Genomic DNA, 23,245 nt, shown 5'->3' with positions numbered 1-23,245 from the left:
GGGGGGGGGGAGGGGACAATAACCGTGGACCCTCTCCAGGCTATTAATATCTGCCCTCAGTCACTGGCTTTACTATGGTGGAGAAAATTGCGCGGGAGCCCACGTCAATTTTTTCCGCCATTTAACCCTTTAATTTAATAGCTAGAGAGCCCAAATTTTGCACATACACACTACTAACATTAGTAGTGTGGAATATGCAAAAAAAAAATGGGGATATGAGATGGTTTACTGTATGTAAACCAGGTCTCATATCATGTCGGGTTTAGGAAGGAGAAAGCAAAAGCGCTGTGTGAAATATTAATATATATACATATATGTGTCTCAATGACATACAGTGGGGCAAAAAAGTATTTAGTCAGTCAGCAATAGTGCAAGTTCCACCACTTAAAAAGATGAGAGGCGTCTGTAATTTACATCATAAGTAGACCTCAACTATGGGAGACAAACTGAGAAAAAAAAATCCAGAAAATCACATTGTCTGTTTTTTTAACATTTTATTTGCATATTATGGTGGAAAATAAGTATTTGGTCAGAAACAAAATTTCATCTCAATACTTTGTAATATATCCTTTGTTGGCAATGACAGAGGTCAAACGTTTTCTGTAAGTCTTCACAAGGTTGCCACACACTGTTGTTGGTATGTTGGCCCATTCCTCCATGCAGATCTCTCTAGAGCAGTGATGTTTTTGGCTTTTTGCTTGGCAACACGGACTTTCAACTCCCTCCAAAGGTTTTCTATAGGGTTGAGATCCGGAGACTGGCTAGGCCACTCCAGGACCTTGAAATGCTTCTTACAAAGCCACTCCTTCGTTGCCCTGGCGGTGTGCTTTGGATCATTGTCATGTTGAAAGACCCAGCCACGTTTCATCTTCAATGCCCTTGCTGATGGAAGGAGGTTTGCACTCAAAATCTCACGATACATGGCCCCATTCATTCTTTCATGTACCCGGATCAGTCGTCCTGGCCCCTTTGCAGAGAAACAGCCCCAAAGCATGATGTTTCCACCACAATGCTTTACAGTAGGTATGGTGTTTGATGGATGCAACTCAGTATTCTTTTTCCTCCAAACACGACAAGTTGTGTTTCTACCAAACAGTTCCAGTTTGCTTTCATCAGACCATAGGACATTCTCCCAAAACTCCTCTGGATCATCCAAATGCTCTCTGGCAAACTTCAGACGGGCCCGGACATGTACTGGCTTAAGCAGTGGGACACGTCTGGCACTGCAGGATCTGAGTCCATGGTGGCGTAGTGTGTTACTTATGGTAGGCCTTGTTACATTGGTCCCAGCTCTCTGCAGTTCATTCACTAGGTCCCCCCGCGTGGTTCTGGGATTTTTGCTCACCGTTCTTGTGATCATTCTGACCCCACGGGGTGGGATTTTGCGTGGAGCCCCAGATCGAGGGAGATTATCAGTGGCCTTGTATGTCTTCCATTTTCTAATTATTGCTCCCACTGATGATTTCTTCACTCCAAGCTGGTTGGCTATTGCAGATTCAGTCTTCCCAGCCTGGTGCAGGGCTACAATTTTGTTTCTGGTGTCCTTTGACAGCTCTTTGGTCTTCACCATAGTGGAGTTTGGAGTCAGACTGTTTGAGGGTGTGCACAGGTGTCTTTTTATACTGATAACAAGTTTAAACAGGTGCCATTACTACAGGTAATGAGTGGAGGAAAGAGGAGACTCTTAAAGAAGAAGTTACAGGTCTGTGAGAGCCAGAAATCTTGATTGTTTGTTTCTGACCAAATACTTATTTTCCACCATAATATGCAAAAAAAATGATAAAAAAAACAGACAATGTGATTTTCTGGATTTTTTTTTCTCAGTTTGTCTCCCATAGTTGAGGTCTACCTATGATGTAAATTACAGACGCCTCTCATCTTTTTAAGTGGTGGAACTTGCACTATTGCTGACTGACTAAATACTTTTTTGCCCCACTGTATATATATATATATATATATATATATACATATTCTATGTGTACACATTTATTCTACATATTCTATTCTAACCTGTCAGTGTGATTTTACTGTACACCGCGCTGAATTGCCGACTTTTCTCTTTAACACCGCTGCGTATTTCTCGCAAGTCTCACTGCTGGTCCGTGTGTAATCCATATTTTTCTGGCCCCCATAGACTTTCATTGGCGGATTTTTTGCGCAATACGGTGACAAACGCAGCATGCTGCAATTTTCTACGGCCGTAGAAGACCGTATAATACGGATCAGTAAAATACGGCTGATAGGAGCAGGGGCATAGAGAAGCATTGTACCGTATGCAATCCGTATTTTCAGCACCTCTCTTACGTCCGTAAAACACGGTAGTGTGACGCCGGCCTTACACTGCATTTCCATAAATATCGCTTGTGTCCAGTCAGTATCCATATATTAAAAAACTAACCAGCACTTTCAAACAGAAAAAGACAAGCGTGAACAGGTGCAAGCTGCATACAACTAACAAACTAAAGCTGCACTCTGTAACACTATAGTATGTAAATATTGAATATATGAGATTGGAACTGCATTACTGCTGTAGAAAACATGTTAAAAGATTAACGTACTTAGCGCATAAATTAACCAATTCGTGTGAGCCCAACAGCCAGAGACAAGGTGCACCCCTTTGTTGGGACCCTAAACCTAACCTGATGCATCTCCCAGTCTAAAAGCCTACAGTTATATGGGCAGGTAGGATAAAGCTCAATCTAAAATCACCTTAGGCTGATGGGAGGAGTGCTCAGTCAGAGGGCATGTACTGCAAACATCAAAAAGCTGAGCAGTCATTCCAAGCAGAAAAAGACGAGTGTGAACAGGTGCAAACTAAGAGAGCCACTCTATATAATGTAAATAACTAACAAATTATTATTAATTAGATAAGATGTTAAAAATGAAGGTAATTAGCGCACAAATTGGCCAACGACAAGGAGTGGGCTCATACGAATTGGCGAATTTGTTCACTAACTACCTTCATGTTTTAACATGTTTTCTACAGCAGTAAAGCCGGGTTCACATTGCGTTAACAGCAGCCCATTCAACACATAGGTTAAGCGGCTGCTGTTAACGCAAGTGCCGAGATTGCATCGCACTAGGGCAGATAGGGCATCTGCTAGCTCTATCTGCGCTAGCAGTGACGGACCCGGAAACGCTGCAGCCCGCGTCTCAGGGTCCGTCACTCAATGACGGCACATCGCTAGCGCACGCCCATTGTGGGCATGCGCTAGCAATGCGTCCGACATAGGAATTGATGGCGGTGTTAACGGACTGCGTTACACCGCGCTATGCCTCGGTGTAACGTAGTCCATCTAACGGACGCCATTAACGCAATGTGAACCCGGCCTTATGCAGTTCCAGTTTCATGTATTCAATATTTACATACTATAGCGTTTCAGAGTGCAGCCTTAATTTGTTTGTTATATAGGGCGTCTCTCTTAGCTTGTACCTGTTCACACTTGTCTTTTTCTGTTTGGAAATACCGGTCAGTTTTTGATATTTGCAGTAGATGACTGACTGAGCACTCCTCCCATCAGCCTGAGGTGTTTTTAAATAGAGCTTTATCCTACCTGCCCATATATTTGTAGGCTTTTAACCCGGGGGAGGCATCATGATAGAGTCTCAATAAAGGAGTATGCTTTGTCATTGGCTGGTGGGCTGATATGAATTTGCTAATTACCTTTATTTTTAACATGTTTTCTACATTAGTAATGCTGTTCCAATTTCATATATTCAGTGTTTACATATTATAGCGTTTCAGAGTGCAGCTTTAATTGGAAAGTTAGTATCCATAGGCTGATAAAAGAAATACATGCAACTGGCACCTAAAGTTATAGATACTGTGTGGTTTCATTACTATGTCATAGGGACAAAGCAATAGATGGCCGCTTAAATGGAGGCAAGGCCTTAACAAAAATGTCACATACCTAAAATAGTGAGTGACGAATGTGAGGAGTATGTTATGACCAGTACTTCTTCAGTAGGTATTTGCTGTTTGACACTTTTGTATCAGGTTATGTCAATAGTTCTCAAGGATGACAAGCTACCAGTACATAGCACAAAGACATCATGTTGTGTCTGATGTTAGTCTCTGTTCACATGTTTAGGATTTGCCTATTAAAAGACTCCGAAGCAGAAGTCATGTGTCGGACCCCCACTGATCTGATATAGAAGACTTACCGTAATTAGTGGACAACCCTTTAGTAATCTTTATAAAACAAACAGGAAGGTTTTAAATTGTATCACAAAATAAAGAAGGCGACATAACAACAGATGAACAGACAAAAAGAAATCCTATGTGTCAACAACCTCCATCACTAATCTCATAATAATAAAGAATATACAGAACTGGTGACACCACAGATTAGACTGCATATAATATCCAGTATATTAAATGACGTACACTGTTAATTAAAAGACAGCAAACCTACCCATGGAATCCTCTCCTGCCGGGATGCCACCAAGCCCCTTCGTAAATGGATAATAATCCATTGTTAGGTCTACTCTTCTTACATCTCTGGGCAAACTGTGGCAATGCATTCTACTCTGGTATCATTTATTTCAGCTTCAATTCTCCTATATTTTTCACTACTTGGTCACTTTTATCGTCTTTCGTGGCATTAAAGGGAACCTGTCACCAGTTTTGTCATATAACAACTAAAACTAAACTTAATCAGCACATGTGCTGCATTTCATAAAATCTTGCGCCAGCTCACAGAAATTGCGTCTTGCGCCTACATACCGTGCTTTGCACTGCGGGCAGAGCTGAAAACATAAGAGCGCGTGCGCCCACCGTAGGGCAAAGCATAGTGCGCAGGCACAAGATTTCGACCAGCAATGTGAATGACGCGAGGCATCATCCACGTCGATTAAAGAAGGAGGACGGTGAGCAGCAGCCGGAGGATGGGATGGAGAGGCCCAAAACCACGTCCAGCGGATCGGACCAACTCGATTTCCATCCAGTGTGGGAGAACAGGGGTTATATAAGCATTTATGAAATGCAGCACAGGCGCCAAACCTATCACCAACACTGGTGTGAGGTTCCCTTCAAGCTTTTTACCTGTAACATTATAGGTAGTTCAATATACTATATTATTTGCACTTTAATCCATGGTGTCACCACTGCTGTAGTTATATTGTATTATGTAATTAATGTTGGGATTTTTTACAGCTATTTGCGGTCAATATTGTTGGCACTCCTGAATATTAAAAGGGATCTGTCACATCAGTTTTGTTGATGCAAGCAGTATATGCTTGACATAGGAATTGCTAATCTTTTTCTGTACATATCATTTTTATTGTTCTACTCACCCACTTTTTTCTCTATAAGCTTGTGAAATAGTTCACTCATTACTTGTTACTTGTCTCCTCATCTTCCATGTTCTAATGAATCGCTAAGGTATCTATAAATCCACAGCCATACTTGATCCTTTATACCCGACCTTCCACCAACCTTAAAGGGAATCTCCCTCGTTTTTTGGGTTACCAGGTAAAAATATCATTCAATTTAGTGTCACCTATGCACAGGGGTGAACCTAGCCTCTCTGCTGCCTGAGGCGAAAAGAAAAATGGTGCCCCCCGCCCACAGTCCCTGCCTCACTGCCTGTGCACAGACATCCCTCCACCGGACCCGGTAATCGCCACTCGCAGTGGCATACCGGCAGAGGTGTATCTAGGGTTTCTGGCACCAGGGACAAGAATTAATTTTGGTGCCCCCCCCTCCACCAAGGACATATGCGATTTGCACACTTAGTTATGTACCCACGAGCTCCTCTCCCTAATGCTCTCAATGTTCAGTGAAAAACTGAGAGAAGCAGAAGATAAGCTCGTTGTCACAGGACCATAAGTATGAAAATCGCATATGAGTGAAGTGTCCATGTGACGACTACTGGAACCTGCAGAGCTGAATCCTGACATCGCAGCTACTGAATTCTCACAACGCTTGCACTGCACACTACTAGGATTCTCCCTTGCCGGTGGACGGTCATGTCAGCACAAGCATGTGATTTGTATACTTCTGACCACATTCCACCTAGACGTGCCCGGCCTCGCTTAGTTCATTTTCAATGACTGAGGCCACACATGTCTAGTCAGCACGTGACCGCGTGTATGTAAATCACCAGCACGAGAGAATCCTGACAGCGTGCAGTTCGCACTGTGAGAAGTCAGAAGTCTGCAGTCACAAAGAATGACCTGGGGCGGGAAGGAGGGAGGGAGGAGGGGGGGGGGGGGCGGGAAGGAGAGACTGTTAGAGGGGGGGCGGGCACTTGACCCCGGAGTTTTATAAAAAAAAAAAACAGCGCAAATCCAGTTACTACGGAATCTGCCGCCCCCTCTCTTCTGCCGCCTGAGCCAAAGGGCTCAAATCGCCTAATGGAAGCAGCGTTCCTGCCTATGCATTACACAAGTACTTTTGATACTCCTTGACTCCGCACATATGATCCATAAATATCAGTTTTTATTTCTCTCGCGCTGTATGTAAATATGTTCAGTCCGGTCCGATGGGCATGGCTTATTGTCCGTCTGCCCCCTGCTCCACGGCTTGCTGTACGTATTCCTTTCAGGGAATTTCTGTGTTCACGTAGAGTTTTGGCGAGTGCACATTCAAATGGCACAATCGATCGACCGCGACATTTGGAAGCTTGTGAGGGGGAGAGGGCTCCCTCTTTTACCCCCTTTGGCATCCCCATGGCCAAATTACTTGGAGCTGATGGTTTGCATGGCACCTGAAGGTCAAACAATGACCTCATGGTGTACCAGGTACAGTGGCCTGTTAGACCAAGTCATATGCAGGGTCTAACAGGCAATCTGCCTGTGTAATATCACAGGTCTCATGAATTGCAGTGCAGGTGCATTGCAATGCATGAGACCAGTGATCAGACTAATAAAAGTTAATGTCCCATAGAGGGACTAAGTAAGAAAGTAAAACAAAGTTAAGAAGATGATTGAAAAAAATATTACAAAAACAAAACAAATAAAGAACCAAAAAAATAACACCAATGAATATAAATATTTATGTAAAAACAAAAATAACAAAAAAGTACACGTTTGGTATTGCCAAGTCCTGAATGACGCGATTTATAAAACTGTCATACCTGTTAACCCTTGTAGTGAATGTCATAAAATAAAAAAAGATTTAAAAAACAATGTTTTTTTCATTTTATTGCTGGAAAAAAAATGGAATAAAAAGCAATGAAAAAGACTAACATAATTAAAAATCGTATCACATAAAACATCATCTTGTCCCGCCAAAAAAAAAGTTGTGATACAGCTCAATCAGTGGAAAAATAAAAAGGTTATAGCTGTCACAATAAAGCGATGCAGAATATTTTTTCAATAAAATTGTTTTTTATCATGTAGAAGCGACAAAACATAAAGAAATGTAAATGTGGTATCACTGTAATCTTACCGGAAGTATAAAGTTGTGTTGTCACTTTTATCACACTGTGAACAGCATAAAGAAGCATAAAAAACAATTCCTAAATTGCTGGATTGAATTATTTCATTCTGCCTCCCAAAATTCAGAATAGAAAGCGATCAAAAAATGTTATGTGTTCTAAGATGGTAACAATAGAAGCGTCAACTCGTCCTGCAAAAAACATGCTCTCACATGACTCTTGTCAGCAAAAATCTAGAAAAATTATAGCTTTCAAAAAATGGCTGCGCAAAAACTTGTTTTTGTAAAAAAAAATAAAAAAATAGTGTGTGACAGCAGCCAAACAGAAAAAAACTATATAAATCGGGTATTGTTTTAATCACACAGACCCAAAGAATAAAGTCATCTAATCACTTATACCGCAAGAAGTCAATACTTCACCTGCTGTTAATTTGATTATTCTGATCACAGTAAGGCTCGGCTCACATTTATTCTTCGCTCTACGCTGAGTGCTTACTTAGGGATTTCCGTGTAAATCTCGGAAATACGTGATTCAAACGGAACCTCTGTTAGGCCGGTTTCACACATCAGTGGCTCCGGTACGTAAGGTGACAGTTTCCTCATGTACCGGAGACACTGACTCACGTAGACACATTGTAATCAATGTGTCTCTGCACATGTCAGCGTGTTTTCACGGACCGTGTGTCCGTGTGCAAAACACGGAGACATGTCAGTGTTCGTGGGAGCGCACGGATTACACGGACCCATTAAAGTCAATGGGTCCGTGTAAAACACGTACCGCACACGGACGCTGTCCGTGTGCAGTCCATGTGCCGTGCAGGAGACAGCGATACAGTAAGCGCTGTCCACCCCACGTGGTGCTGAAGCCGCCATTCATATCTTCTCTCCAGCAGCGTTCGCTGGCTAGAAGATATGAAAAATCCTTTTTTTTTTGGTTTTCGTGTTTAAAATAAAGATCCCTGTCCCCACCCCCCTCCCACCCCCTGTGCACCCCCCGCTGTTGATAAAATACTCACCCGGCTCCCTCGCAGCGTCCTGCCCTCGCCGCACCTTCTCCTGTATGAGCGGTCACGTGGGGCCGCCGATTACAGTCATGAATATGTTGCTCCACCTCCCATAGGGGTGGAGGGATCATTATTTTAAACATGAAAACAAAAAAAAAAAAAGAAAGGATTTTTCATATCTTCTAGCCAGCGAACGCTGCTGGAGAGAAGACATGAATGGCGGCTTCAGGACCAGATGCAGCGGACAGCGCTTATCTCTAGCGCTGTCTCCTGCACGCTCCGTGTGGTACCCAGTTGGCACACGGGCGGCACACGTGTGCCACACGGATGGCCTACGTGAGCTCACGGACACACGGACACGGATAATTCCGGTACTGATTTTTCCGGTACCGGAATTATCTGGACGTGTGGGACAAGCCTTAGAAGATTCCCTATAATGAGGCAGACACTGTGGATGCTAACTGGCTTATGATCCAATGGTGTTCATTTCTTTAGGCATGCATAAAAGTGCTGTGGGCCACAGTTTTGTGCACTGAAAAGCCAGACATTGGCAAATAGAAGCCATACAGAATCCAGAGTAACTCTGCAGCCTCATTAGTGATAAACAAAAAAACAGAAAAAGAACGAGTTTAAAACCCAAATTTGAAAAAAGGTATACTTTAATTATTAGATACAATGATAAAAGATGAGGTAGAGGTGAAAACAAATGCTCAGAGGAACAAAAGGGGTCGCATTACACTGGGGACAAATAGATATTGAAACAAAAGCAGCAAAAAATGTGGTAATAAAAATTTGAAAAGTGCTTACACCAATAGTGAATACTATGCTGCTGATACATATGAAAAGTGCTTACAACAATAGTGAATACTATGCTGCTGATACATATAAATAATGTATAAATATAAAAAAAAATTAAGAAATGGACCTATATAAAAAGGCAGATGCAATGTGTGGCCAGAAAAGCAATATAAATAAATAATAGCAAAGTGCAAGTGCATATACTGTCACCTTATTAAAGCACTGGTGACCACATAAATCTGTGCCAGCTAATTAAATTCTAATACACTGATGACATCAAGTGAAGTATAAATATACTGCCACAATATTGCATGGTATAGTATCTGATAAAGCTTGATAAAGCTCACGCGAAATGCGCGTCGGTGGCGGAGAGGCGTGTGTTCCTGCCTGAATTACCAGTATGGGTAAGCACTTTCGGGAGAGGGGAGAGTATTTGGAAGCATACCATATGCATTGAGCAATAGGATGAGCTGCTTCATACATTGATCTTCACCCCCTTGATCCTCTTGTGGGAAGGCACTAGCACTTTACATTATGCCCCTATTGGTTTTTGGTCAGGACACACTAGCCGTTATCTTCCTGATCCTTTATTGTTTGTGTCTCTCTGATTTAATTTTGTAATTATGTATACTTTTGGAATAAAATGTCTGTTGTATTTATTGAATTTGTCATTAAAATTATTCCTTTTATAATGATTGTGGACCGTATACTCCGTTTTTTTTGTTTTTTTTGTAGCTGTCCTACTTTTGGTGCTATTTGGCCTATCCACTGGATGATAGCGCTACCTAGTACTAATGGTGTTTTTGATGGTGCATATTTCTTCTATGGTATAGTACCTGGTAGAAGATGGAGGGGAGAAGGGTCCAAGTCAGTCCCAGGGAAGCGTCCACCCCAATGCGCTTTTCGGCATCTGCCTTCTATGCGTATATTATTTTCATATCATTATAATGATTCACTTTACATGTGTATGTTGTCTTTTGAAACCTTTGTGACTATGCCTCATTAGTGAGTGGATTTCTCAAGGGTTTCATCCGAATCACATATTTTGTAGTTTTAGATGGAAACTCTGATTTAAGTGCTCACTGTTGAGCACATAATAAATGTGATCCAAAATGTTCTGTTCCCCAAAATGCCACCAATAAAAGCTTCTACTCAACCCACAAGAAACAAATCCTCACTCAAGTTCATCATATATTATCATATATTAATATAAATATAGGGAATGTGCAAATTACTGGTAGCTCACAAGCTCTGGAAAAGTAACATGGCTCCCATCAAAATAAAAATCCAGTGAAATCTGCACTTCGAAATCCAAATGCCCCTTCCTCCTGAGCAAAGTGAGCCACAGTGTGCCTAAACCAGAGTTAACATCCACATGTTTGGCATTACTGTAGCGAGAAGCCCACTAATTTACCAGGTGTGTGTCTCCAGAAGCACAAGCTGGATGCAATGTACTGGACATTACACTGGCAGATTTACATTTACACTTGAGGGGGATTCTGCTTTTCTGGCACTTTAGAGCTCTGTATGTGGAGTCCACAAATTATTCTACGAAATTTGTTCTCCTAGTAGCGCTACTTCCCTCCTTAGTCTCGCCGTGTGACCAAACAGCACTTACAGCCACATCTGGGGTATTGCCACGTTCACAAGAAATTGTGTAACAAATTATGTGGTCATTTTTCCCTTTTGAATATGTAAATTCTGGGTCTAAAACAACATTATAGTGGTAAAAATGTAATTTGTTTATCAACGCTCAAATATGTAAAATTTTATGAAACACGTAGTGTCAGTATGCTAAGTGTACCCCTAGATAATTTCATTAAGGGGTGTAGTTTGAAAAATGTGGTCGCTTATGGGGGATACTGCTGTACTGACACCTCAAGGGCTCTCCCATGGCACCTGCAAACCATTCCAGGCACATCTGCACTCCGATATGGCGCTCCTTCCCTTCTGAGCTTTGCACTGTGCCTAAAAAGTAATTGTTGAAAACATATAGGGCATTGATGTACTCAGGAGACATTGTGTAACAAATTTTGGGGTACATTTTCTCCTATTATCCCTTTGAAAATTAAAAACTTGTGGCTATAACAACTTTTTAGTAGAAAAAATGTAACTTTTAACTTTCAATGCCAAATGTTATACAATTATGTGAAATACCTGTGGGTTTAAAGTTCTTCAAACAGATGTAGTTTCCTAAATGGGGTCAATTGTGGGAGTTTCTGCTGTTCTGGAACCTTGGCGGTTCTCCAAATGCGACATGGCGTCTATAATCTATTCCAGACAGTTTTACACTTCAGAAGTAAACTGGCGCTTCTTCCCTTCCAAGCCCTGCCATGCATCCAAACAGTAGTTTTCCATCACATATGGGATATCAGCATACTCAGGAAAAATTGTACAACAAATTGTATGGTCCATTTTCTCCTATTGCCCTTGCGAAAATGAAAAAATTGCGGCTAAAACAAAGTTATTTTTAATTTTCACTGTCCAATTTAAAATTCTCTGAAGCACCTGTGGGTTCAAAATGCTCATTACACCCCTAGATAAATTCCTTGAAGGGCGTAGTTTCCAAAATGGGGTCACTTGCAGGGGGTTTCCACGGTTTAGGCTCATCAGGGGCTCTGCAAAGGCGACATGGCGCCTGCTATTTATTCCAGTCAATTTTGCACTCCAAAAGCCAAATAATGCTCCTTCTCTTCCAAGCCCTGTCATGTGCCCAAGAAGTAGTTTTGCATCAGATATGGGGTATCGGCGTATTCGGGCAAAATTGCACAACATATTTTGGGGTCCATTTTGTCCTGTTACCCTTGTATCATCGTGTTGAATAACTTGGCTGAAAAAAAATAACTTTCATGCCCATATACTCCTAATCCCATCATAGACATTTATGACATATTTAGATTTTAACATTGATGTCTGATAGTTGCAAGTCATATACTGAGAGTCCACATCTATGTCAAGAACATGGGTCTTCTCACAAATTTCCTGCTATTTAGGTGTTTAGGTGGCCAGAGTGCCACAGTGGAGAGCTGGTCATGTTTGCGCTCACCTCTAACACTTCTTTGTGAGTTATGGAAACAGCAAATTATGTTCTACAAATGTGCCTGGCTATTTTATTTTCATAAAATATACAGATTAGGTCATCTTCACACATCCCAAACTCAACAGCTTCAAAGGCATGTATGAGACTTTCAAGTTAAGGTCAGCGACCACCAGGCCAGTCAGTGCATTGTAGTTTGTACTTGGACAGCAACAAACGAATGCCTGAATACGGCATAACTAAACATTTATTGAAGTTTGATTCACTAAAACCATGGGGGCTTTCAGATTTTGGAGTTTCAATGCGAATGATAAAATGTAGCTGTAATGTTGTCACTTGGGACATCAGACTGCTTTTCATGGGTTATGTGAATACTTGCAATTATGTTAACTTTATATAATGAAAGGTTTTGAGCAATGTCAGTGCGTTTTACCTTTTTCCTGTTTCTTTTAATAGACAGCCTGGGGAAAAGTAGCCAGGATGGTGGTCACAGAAGGCATTACAAGATGTCATAGAAACCATCAGCAATGGAAGAAGAGTGTGTCATGGTAAGCACAGCTGCTGGGCAAGTAATCTGAGTTATACACTTACAACATGTAAGAGTTCTTCCCTCCTAAAGCATAGTTTTTAAGAATACATTAAATCTTGAAATAGGAATGTTTATAATACACTTAGTTATGTGCTGCTAATTATTATCTCTTGGTACTCAAGACTAAATTGTTATAATAGTGAGTATAACTGTATACCCATAAGTCATACAATCTGCCTGTTCAGTGTGTTTCTTGTGGTGTTATAGGTCTCTTCAGTCCACTAATAAAAATCTCATTGTTGCCATAAGGTACAGTGCTATTTAAGAGTAAATGCCTGCTCCAGATGCTCTTAATTACGTTTACGTTATACTAGTTTATGGTTCTAGATGAAGGAAACCTAATTTTACACAAAACATGTACTTTCTTGTCAGAATTATTATAGGATTGATATCAAAGACATACCTTTGATGAACCTCCTAAAAACTATTCATGCAAAAATCTAACTGTATAATATAGAATTAAAATTAAGTATTCTGTGCTGCACATTTGTATATAGGGTAGAGTATTATTATTATTATTATTATTTATAGTAGAACAGACTAAAATGACTAAAGCCCTTAACGTGACTTTAAGCTAAGTACACACGTACAAACGTACAATATTTCAACTGTATTGATATCCCTGTGACAGTAGGGCATTTTTTTTATACATCAGCGATTAATTATATTTACCAGACCAAACTCAGTTTCTTATGTTAATAACTGCAATCTATCCGTAAAAATTGGATGCTATGCGAATGATTGGTGCTGGATAACGTTTTTTGTACACATATAGACTTGAATAGGCAAGTGTCATCCAAAATACAGAAGAGACTTGTGACTAATGCAATATATTTGCCAGTGAACATTTGGAATGTCACTTGAAAAGCCCAATTGAATAACATTGGTCCTACTGTTATCCTTTTGAGCTCAGTTTTTATCATGGTCAAGTCTCAGACCGAAAATACATTTGTGTGAATGTACTCCTAATGAGAGAGAATCTCTAAAGAGAACTTGCTCTCTAATAAAGTCCTGTGATCAAAGCAAAATCTGCACAGATTGACATATGAGAAGAGTTAGTCATGAAATGGTGAGTATAATGTGAGCTAGCAAACTTGCAGACAGCGACCCCGATTCATCCAGACTGGCATTTTGTACACTATTCTTGATGAAGAGTGCACTGGGTTAAGATGCACCAAATTCTTTAAGATAAGCGTACTTCTTCATGATTTTCATACATTTTTCTGCTGCCATAATGTATGCCACCATTTTTGGTGTAAACTATGATAAATTTGTTGCATGGGCCACACCCTTCCTCGAAAAGCTCTGCTCACTTTCCATAAAATTAGTGGGGCTGGTGGAGACTGGTGTAAAAATACCAATATATTCAAGTTTTTTGCATCGGTAAGAACGAAGTTAATTTCCTCCAAGAAGCAGGGCTCTCAGTGTGGGCTCCGTGCAGCTTCAGAACGCTATTCACACAATATCTGCAAGTTAACCCCTTCACATCTAGGTTAATTTCCATCATTTCGTTGTTGCTTTATCCTACCATTCTTCACAGAGCTATAACTTTTATTTTTCTGTCCATATAGATATATGAGGGCTTGTTATTTGCGGTCCGAGTTGTACTTTTGCATAACACCTTTCATTTTACTACATAGTGTACTGGAAAATGGGAACAAAATTCCAAATGGGAAAAATTTGCGAAAAAAACACGTAATTCTGACATTGTTTTTTGGGAATTGTATTTGCGTTGTACATTTTGCGGTAAAAATGACTTCACATTATGATTCTGCTCATGGTTACGATTATGACAATACCAAACATGTCCAGATTTTTTATTTTTTGGTCGATGTAGCTGTGTCATGGCTTATTTCTTGTGGGGTGAGACAATGTTTTTATAGATACCCATTTGGGATAGATGTGACGTTTTGATCGCTTGTTACTGTGACCCAAAAAATGTACCCTATTTTTCAGACTATTAAGAAGCACCGGACCATAATACGCATCCTAAGTTTAGAGGAGGAAAATAGGAAAAAAAATTTTTTATCCTGCCATCAGAATCAGGCATGTCAGGCATTACAGGCGTGTCTTACATGTAGCTTACAGGGGGGTAGGCAGCGGGCTCTGGGCTAGGAAGAGGGTGTGTCCCATTATTGTGAGGCAGGAGGCCCGCTGTGCACATTTATCTTCTGTCAGTCTTCAGTAAAATGGCAGCAGGTGTTGTTGGCGCATGTGGAGCGCCCCCAGACGCAGGGCCGCGGGTTACTCGGTGTCGGTCCTCTCTGACTCAGTTCTGGGGATGCCACGGTGGCTGGACCCGGTCCGTGACCCTGCTAAGGGGCGTCCAATAAAAGGTGATACAAGTCTGTCAAGGTTTCGTAACGCCACCTGTGGTATTCGGCCAGGGTGACCGACGCTGCTCGGGGTCCACTGGGGTGATGTGATGGCAGCTAGATGGTATACCTTCCCACAGGTGAAGTATATCCCCAGGGCTTCCCAGTGGTGCAGGTGGTGATGGTGTGAGGTGCAGTCAATAACGAGGACACAGGGTTGCAGTCTCTTTACCTCTTTACTGGTGACTTCAGGATCCTCAATCCAGAGCACTGTTAACATGGCTGTTTGAGACCGGCCGGTCCAAAGGCATATCCAGAGTTCCCTTTGCAGGTGGAAATCGTTGCCTACCACTAGCGCCTGTGTGTTGTAGTGCTTCCCTGCTGAGCATTCGAGATAGTCCTCACAACTTCTGTTCTCGTTCTTTCTCGTTCTTTCTCTCTCCGTCCCCCAAGTTTGTTATGGCTAGGACGCACCCGTTTGACGGGAAGGCTCGGAGCTATTCTGGGACCCTAGAGACACCCCTCTCCCCGGTTGCCCCCTATGTCTGCTTAGGTGATGTAAGGTAGACAGCCAACCTATAATTTAACTGTCCTGCGGTATTTGAAGTAAGGCATAAAGTCAGTTACTTCCTCGGTGTTCCGGTCACCGGCTACGTGCCTCAGTAGGATGTTGTCGTTCTCGGGGCACAACTCCTACTGGCTCTCCTTTGTGCTTGATCTCGTTTCTCACTGTCCACAATATCCTTCGCTTCGTGTCCTTTCTAAGGATACCGCCGCAATGTAGTGCAGGCGCGGTTCCGTTTCGTTCTGTTCTTGTTGCTAAGTCTCTGCCAGGTTCCCACACCTGACAGGGACTCCCCTGAAGTCTCCCCCGCAACTCCCCCTGCCACGGGATGTTGCCTGGGCAAAACCCAGTCAGCTTCTGTCTAACTTCCTATCCAACCCCTAGTTTTACCAGTGTGAGGAGTGGCCTAATAAATAAAACCTTTTGCTCCCCCTAGTGGCCGGAGTGTGAAGTGTAATTGGTGCTGGTGATACCTGGTCAGATGAACTCCTTTAGTGCCATCAGACGTACCATCACTCCCCTTAGTGGCAGAGCGACATTACTGCAACAACCAGGTCTCTGGGGCGCTGCACATGCACAGATTGAGATCTTGACATTGAGCTGAGATCTACATCTGCACATGCACTGACAACCAGTGTCATTTTTCAGAAGTCCACCGTGACGTCAGACTGCGCAGCAGGAACTGCGCTCTTCCTCGGGACACGTCCTCCTCCTAGTTCAGGGCCAGCAGCATGGCCCCACTGCTGCTGCCACTGGCTTCCTACAATGGCAACCCTGCTCCACCACTTCCGCAGCCTACCAGTAAGCTACATTCGGACTATAAGATGCACCCTCATTTTTCAATTTGGGGCATAAATGAATGTTTATTGGTATCTGGAACATCAATACTAATATATATCTAGATCTGCTGAATATTTGAAGTGTTTTTGTAGGCTTGTAGATATAGATAAAAGTGGTACTGCATATCATTCTCTGCTTAAGTCAGCCTAAAATAAGATTTTTATCATTTTTTTCTGTGCTATGATACAAAATAGCAAGAAAGGCAAATTATGCAAACAACAACACCTTTAGCAAATTCAACGCACTTTACACAATGTCTTCTTGAGCTACTGCTCACCCTCTCACATACCCCCAAAGCATATGATGGTCATCCTCAACCATACTGAACTGGAGAAAAAAAAGCATAACACACATTTAAATTCAAAACTTAGTTAACAGTCAAATTCACTCTGTTCTCCTGAAAACTGACTTCTCGCTTCTTTTCTGAGTCATTTGGACTCTGGTCCAACTGGATTGGGACCCTGGACCAAGTGTCCATGTCCCTTTAACTGGGACCCTAGACCTAACACAGCAACAGGCTGCAAACTTTGCACAACTGAGAGGGAACTACTTTAGCAGTTGGAGTCCCCTGAGCCCTACTCACCCTGACTTGCTCTGAAGAACTCTATAACGTAGTAGAAGAATAAGCCTTAGAGAAGACAGCTTTTAAGAAGAACCTGTAACAGACATAGAAATGTCAATTACCTTCACAGGTTCTTCTTTTTCCAGGCTGCCCAGGAGTCAGGAGATGGAGGTCAGTTCCACCTCCACAGCTGATCAGGATACTGCTGCCTACAGTAGTCATCCTGAAGCAGTCATGTCCCCGTTATGAACACCTGTGCTAAGGTGTTCCCCGAAATGCAAATATTAGAACCAAAACCAACCACATGAGATATTTTGGCACCAGGATGTTCCTTCTCCTCTTCCTCAGCCCGAACGGTCTGGGTATCCTCATCCTCTTTGCGGCGCTCTTGCGTGTCCTACTTCTGTTCCTGGGAAATTGGGTTCCAATGGCGGAGTGCAGCGCTGATGCTGGTGTTGTCTTTCAAAGTCAGCCTCCTCCTCCCACTTTTCAATGTCTTCTCTGGTCAGTTACCCCCCAGCACGTACCAGCCTTTGCGGCACCACACTTTACAGAACAATTAAAATTGATTACCTGGCCCTCAGTGCACTGTTCTTCGAATAAGGCTTGCTTCAAGGCCTAAGCCACTCCCGGGTCAGCACGTCCTCTCTCATTTACTCCTCTATGTCTCCTGTCAACTTCCATGACCATAGGAATCCTTTTGATTTCGTCCTGAAAGGGGTCCAGGTGAACGTCTTGGGCCGATCCCCCTTTGGGGAATACAGGGGGCAGGTTTCAGAGCTTCCCTCTCTTCAGCATTTTCTCCCACAGGGCCCTCAAATTCTCATCTGACACTAAACTGATATCGATAGTGGCATTGCCTGGCCTACAGTTTCACATGCCAGAGGATACCTCCATTTCTTCTATTCTGCTGCTCACCTGATCCAGTCCTGTGCTGTAAGCAAAATTGTGTCGGCCAGTTACTCACCGCTCCCTTTTCGCTTGATTTGCTCCGTCCTTCCGGGGCTGTACTAGTGATTCAGCTGCCACCTCTTCTGTCATTCCCCATGAATCCACCTCCAAACACACCTGCTTCACTTGATTTTTCTCACCCAAAGGGTCGTCTTGCTTGCTGGACCACACCTCCTTCTGCGACACTCCACCTCTTCTGGATCGGACCTTGGCTCTGGCACAACTCTTCCTTGAGGTTTTCAGTCCGGTAGGATGGGCACTTCGTCATCGCACCTTCAGATGTTGTCCACTCCAACAATGCATATTGTTGGAGTGGACAACAATTCTTCGGACCACCAGCCATTGCCATCTTGGGACTGACGCTGCTGTCCGCCAACTTGGAGTTTGTGCCGTTGTCTGCCATCTTGTTCACCTTTAAGGTAATATGTTCTCCATTTTCCTCATTTGCAAGGGTCAGACACTGCCCACAGCACCACTTGACATGGCAAGTTCTGGCACCATGCTTCATCGTGGTGGAGTACAGATGGCTGTTGTCGCATTCGCTATGATAGCCTGATCAATTCCAGCCAATCGCAGCATTTTACCCCCTCTGTTTACCTGAGAGAAATACTTCATTGGTGGCCAGTGCGATCCGACTGCATCTCCTGTGATCTTCTGTGTTGTGCTGTTTGCTGTGCTGTATGCTGTATGACTGATCTGTGATCACTGCAGCAGCAGCAGTTCCAAATCCCTGTTCCAGCTCCCCCCAAAATACAGCCCATCCCCCCTAACTCCATTCCCCCACTTCCCTATTGCATTTTTGGCGCACTTTTTTTTTTTGGGGGGGGGGGAGTCCTGCATGTACACCCTAATTGCATTTTCCGCTGAGCATTCACTCTCAGTTTTTGGCACAGATTTTTTTGCAACACTAACATGTGCACTTTTCGCTGTCACAGTTCTCTAATCAGTTTGCTGCTGATCAGAGGTTGTGCCAAGGAACTTTTTTTTTTTACTACAAGTGGAGTAGCGGATGTCTCAGTGTTTTTGATGTCCAGTTTTTTCTCTAGAAAAAAATAATAGTAGTACTGAGTAGCTTTATAGGTAAGGAGTTAGCAATTTAGGGTAACGGATGTTTTAGTGACGTGTTTTTGCTTCGCAAAAAAAAAATCTGTACCGAGTAGCCTCATGGGTAGCACATTGGGGAGTGGATTTCATAAAGTTAGTGACATCCGTTTTCGTTTTGCAGAAAAAGAATGGTTGGTTCCAAGTTGCTTAACAGGTAGGGCATTAGGTGAGTGCACAGCGTAGTGTTGGTGACATCCCTTTATCTTTTTCTTATCTTGATGACAATACGCTGTGACAACAGCTCCACTGTCACTGTCTGAGGTGCCACAACCAAAGTCTCAAAGTCAGATTGTATCCTGGATTATAATAAGTTCATTCAATGTAGAGCTCTCAGATCAGATGCTCAAACCACACAGTGCAATGCGAAAAACAAAAGTCTGGTACAAAAACTTGGCCATGCACATTGTACAGATGGCACTGTACAATGCTTTTGTGCTGTTTTGATGTGCAGGCAATGCAGGAAGTTTCCTTCAGTTTCAGGGCGTAGTTAAGGCGCTAATGTTTGACAGTCAGGAAGGTGATTGTATCAAGTCAACATTTTCCTGGTGAGGATCCCCAAACTACCAGGAAGAGAAAAACACAAAAAAGTGCAGTGTAAAATAAGAGTGGAATATGAAAGGACACAATTTACCATTGTGAATCCTGCACTCAGAAACAAACATGTTCTCTAAATGTACTAAATTTCATTCCCTTTCCGCCACACTTATTCTCATCATGCTGACATATGCCCTAACAGTTTTGGCTCCCTTACTCCTCACTCTCCTTCGCTATCCTCAAACCCCAGCACCCCCTAACCAAGTAATAATCTCTCCTTCCCTCCTGCCTCCCCACCTAACCTCTTCTGCTGACCTGCTCCTCAACCTCAAATCTCTCCTAATAAAACACAAAGCAAGCCGCCCACTCTCCTTCTCCCACCTGCTCTGTCTCTCTCTGCTTCTCCTCATTGCTGGAGACATACTTCCCAACCCTGGGCCCAAACAGCTCATACCTCCTATTACTACCTCCTCCTATCGCTCCCAACCCAATATAAACACCCGAAATCTTGCCCACTTTAAATACGTTCCCATGACGACCACCCCCCTTCACCCTCTCTCTGGATCACTATGGAATGCCCGCTCCATCTGCAATAAACTCCACGTGATTCACGACCTCTTTACCTCTCGTAATCTTTTCTTTCTGGGCATCACCGAAACATGGCTGACACCCTCTGACACAGCCTCCCCTGCTGCACTATGTTACGGTGGCCTCCACTTCACCCACACTCCTCGCTCTGGCAACAAACATGGTGGAGGAATGGGCCTTCTACTTTCTTCCAACTGTACCTTTAACCCAATCCCACCTCTACCCTCCCTTATCCTCCCCTCTTTTGAAGTCCACTCTATCCGCATCTACTCCCCCTACAACCTCCAAATGGCCATCATATACCGACCTCCGGGCCCGACCACTGACCAATTCTCCACCTGGCTCCTTCACTTTCTGTCTGCTGACATTTCCACCATCATCATGGGTGACTTCAACATCCCCATTGACACCCACCAGTCAGCAGCCTCCAAACTCCTGTCCCTTACTTCATCCTTTGGACTTACTCAGTGGTCCTCCTCAGCCACCCACACAGACGGACACAAATTAGACCTGGTCTTCACCTGTTTATGCTCCCTATCCAATGTCACAACTTCCCCTCTCCCTCTATCTGACCACCATCTACTCACTTTCTCATCCCTGTCCCCCTTACCTGTCACCCATGTCCAGCACCATGCACACCGACGCACTTGCTCACCTAGACACCAACACACTCTCTGACTCTATCCTACCACTGTCCTCTATATCCTCACTCCACGACACAGACACTGCCACTGCTTTTGGAGCGCCCCCAGACACAGGGCCACAAGTCACTCGGTACCGGTCTCTTCTCCTTCGGTTCTGCGGTTGTCACGATGGCTGGACCCGGTCGTGACCCTGCTAAGGGGCGTCCAATGAAGGTGGTAGTACAGTCTGTCAGGGGTTCGTGATGCCACCTGTGGTGTTCGGTCAGGGTGACCGATGCTGCTGTGGGGTCCGCTGGGGTGATGGAATGGCAGCTGGATGGTATACCTTTCCACAGGTGAAGTATATCCCCAGGGCTTCCCAGTAAGGTGGATGGTGATGGTGTGGGGTGCAGGCAATAACGAGGACACAAGGTTGCAGTCTCTTTACCTTTTTACTGAAGGCTTCAATATACTCAGTCCAGAGCACGTTCAACCGGGCTATCAGAGACCGGCCGGTCCGATGGGCACATCCAGAGTTTCCCTCGCAGATGGAAATCGTTGCCTACCAATAGCGCCTGTGTGTTGTAGTCCTACCCTGCTGAGCATTCGGAATAGTCCTCACAACTGCTGTTCTCTTTCGTTCGTTCTCTACAGCTTTCTCTCTCTCTCGTTCTTTGGTTCCAGATGTTGCTAGTTTCTAACGTCCCCCAGATATGTTAGGACTAGGACGCCACCCGTATGACGGGAAGGCTTGGAGGTCTTCTGGGACCCTAGAGACGCCCCTCTCCCAATGTTGCTCCCTATGTCTTCGTAGGTGTAGATGGTAGACAGCCAACCTATAATCAACTGTCCAGCGGAATTTGAAGTAAGGCCTGAAGTCAGTTACTCCTACGGTGATCCGGCCACCGACTACGCGCCTCAGTAAGATGTTGCCTTCCTCTCTCGGCACGACTCTTACTGGCTCTCCTTTGTGCTGATCTCGTTTACACTGTTCAACAATATTCTTCCCTTCTTGTCTCTTTCTTAAGATACCACCGCAAGGTGTGCAGGCGCGGTTCCGTTACAATCTGTTCTGTTCGCTAGGCACCTGCCAGGTTCCCACGCCTGACAGGGACCCCCCTGTGCCTTCTCCCTGCAACCCCCCCTGCCACGGGATGTTGCCTAGTTCCAACCCAGTCAGCTTCTGACTAACTTCCTCCCCAGCCCCTAGTTTTACCAGTGTGAGGAGTGGCCCAATAAATAAAGCCTTTTTCTCCCCCTAGTGGCCGGAGTGTGAAGTGTAATGTGTTCTGGTGATACCTGGTCAGGAGAACTCCTTAGTGCCTTCAGACGTACCGCTGCTCCCCTTAGTGGCAGAGCGCTATACTGCAACGACCAGGTCTCCGGGGCGCTGCACTTTCTACAATGCCACTCTTGCATCAGCTATTGACATGGTCACCCCTGTCATGCATGGCAGAGTGTGACGAACCAATAGACAACCCTGGCACAATAATATCAGTAAAAAGCTTCGGCAAGTATCCAGAATTGCAGAACGGCGTTGGAAGAAAACGCATTCGCAAGTTGATTTCACTGCACTCAAACAAGCAACACTGGCATTCAAATCAGCTCTCACCTCTGCTAAACAGGCCTACTTCACAACCCTTGTATCTTCCTTATCCCACAATCCCAAACAGTTGTTCAACACTTTTAACTCCCTCCTCCACCCACCACTGCCCCCTCCGAGTTCCCTAATCGTTGCCGAGGACTTTGCCACGCACTTCAAAATTAAGATAGACCAAACAAGGCAAGTCTTTGTTGTCCAACCACCACAACCCCTTTGTATGAGAGACCAATGCCCAAACCCCATAACTTCACTCTCCAAAATCTCTGAAGGGGAGCTTGCTCATCTTCTCTCCAAATCACACCTCACCACTTGTGCACTTGACCCCATCCCATCCCACCTCCTCCCCAACCTCACCACCACACTAATCCCATCCCTAACCCATCTCTTTAACCTTTCACTAACTTCTGGTACCTTCCCCTCTGCCTTCAAACATGCCACAATCACACCTATCCTCAAAAAGCCATCCCTTGACCCAAGCAATATGTCCAGCTATCGCCCCATATCTTTGCTCCCATTTGCTTCCAAACTCCTTGAACAGCACGTCCTTGCTGAACTTTCCTCTCACTTTGCATCTAACTCTTTGACAACCTATAATCTGGCTTCCGTCCCCACCATTCCACTGAGACTGCCCTGACCAAAATTACTAACGAATTACAGCCAAAGCTAACAGACAATTCTCTATACTCCTCCTCCTAGACCTGTCCTCTGCCTTCGACGCAGTTGACCACTGCCTCCTACTACAGATCCTCTC

General features: G+C 43.8%; 1 protein-coding gene across 1 annotated transcript in view; it reads left to right on the top strand.

Moving 5' to 3' along the window:
• Window positions 1-23,245, top strand: part of COL4A2 (collagen type IV alpha 2 chain) — a 372,124-nt gene that overhangs the window by 2,248 nt on the left and 346,631 nt on the right. Inside the window, exon 2 of the mRNA XM_069757929.1 lies at window positions 12,677-12,768. Coding sequence (XP_069614030.1) covers window positions 12,701-12,768 — 68 coding nt within the window. The 5' untranslated portion in view covers window positions 12,677-12,700. The remainder of the gene's footprint in view (window positions 1-12,676; window positions 12,769-23,245) is intronic.

The sequence above is a fragment of the Ranitomeya imitator genome, chromosome 3 (assembly GCF_032444005.1).
Source record: "Ranitomeya imitator isolate aRanImi1 chromosome 3, aRanImi1.pri, whole genome shotgun sequence".
In the NCBI taxonomy this organism is placed as follows: Eukaryota; Metazoa; Chordata; class Amphibia; order Anura; family Dendrobatidae; genus Ranitomeya; species Ranitomeya imitator.
Note: the sequence above shows the minus strand (reverse complement) of the source record. Positions and strands in the feature narration are given on the sequence as shown.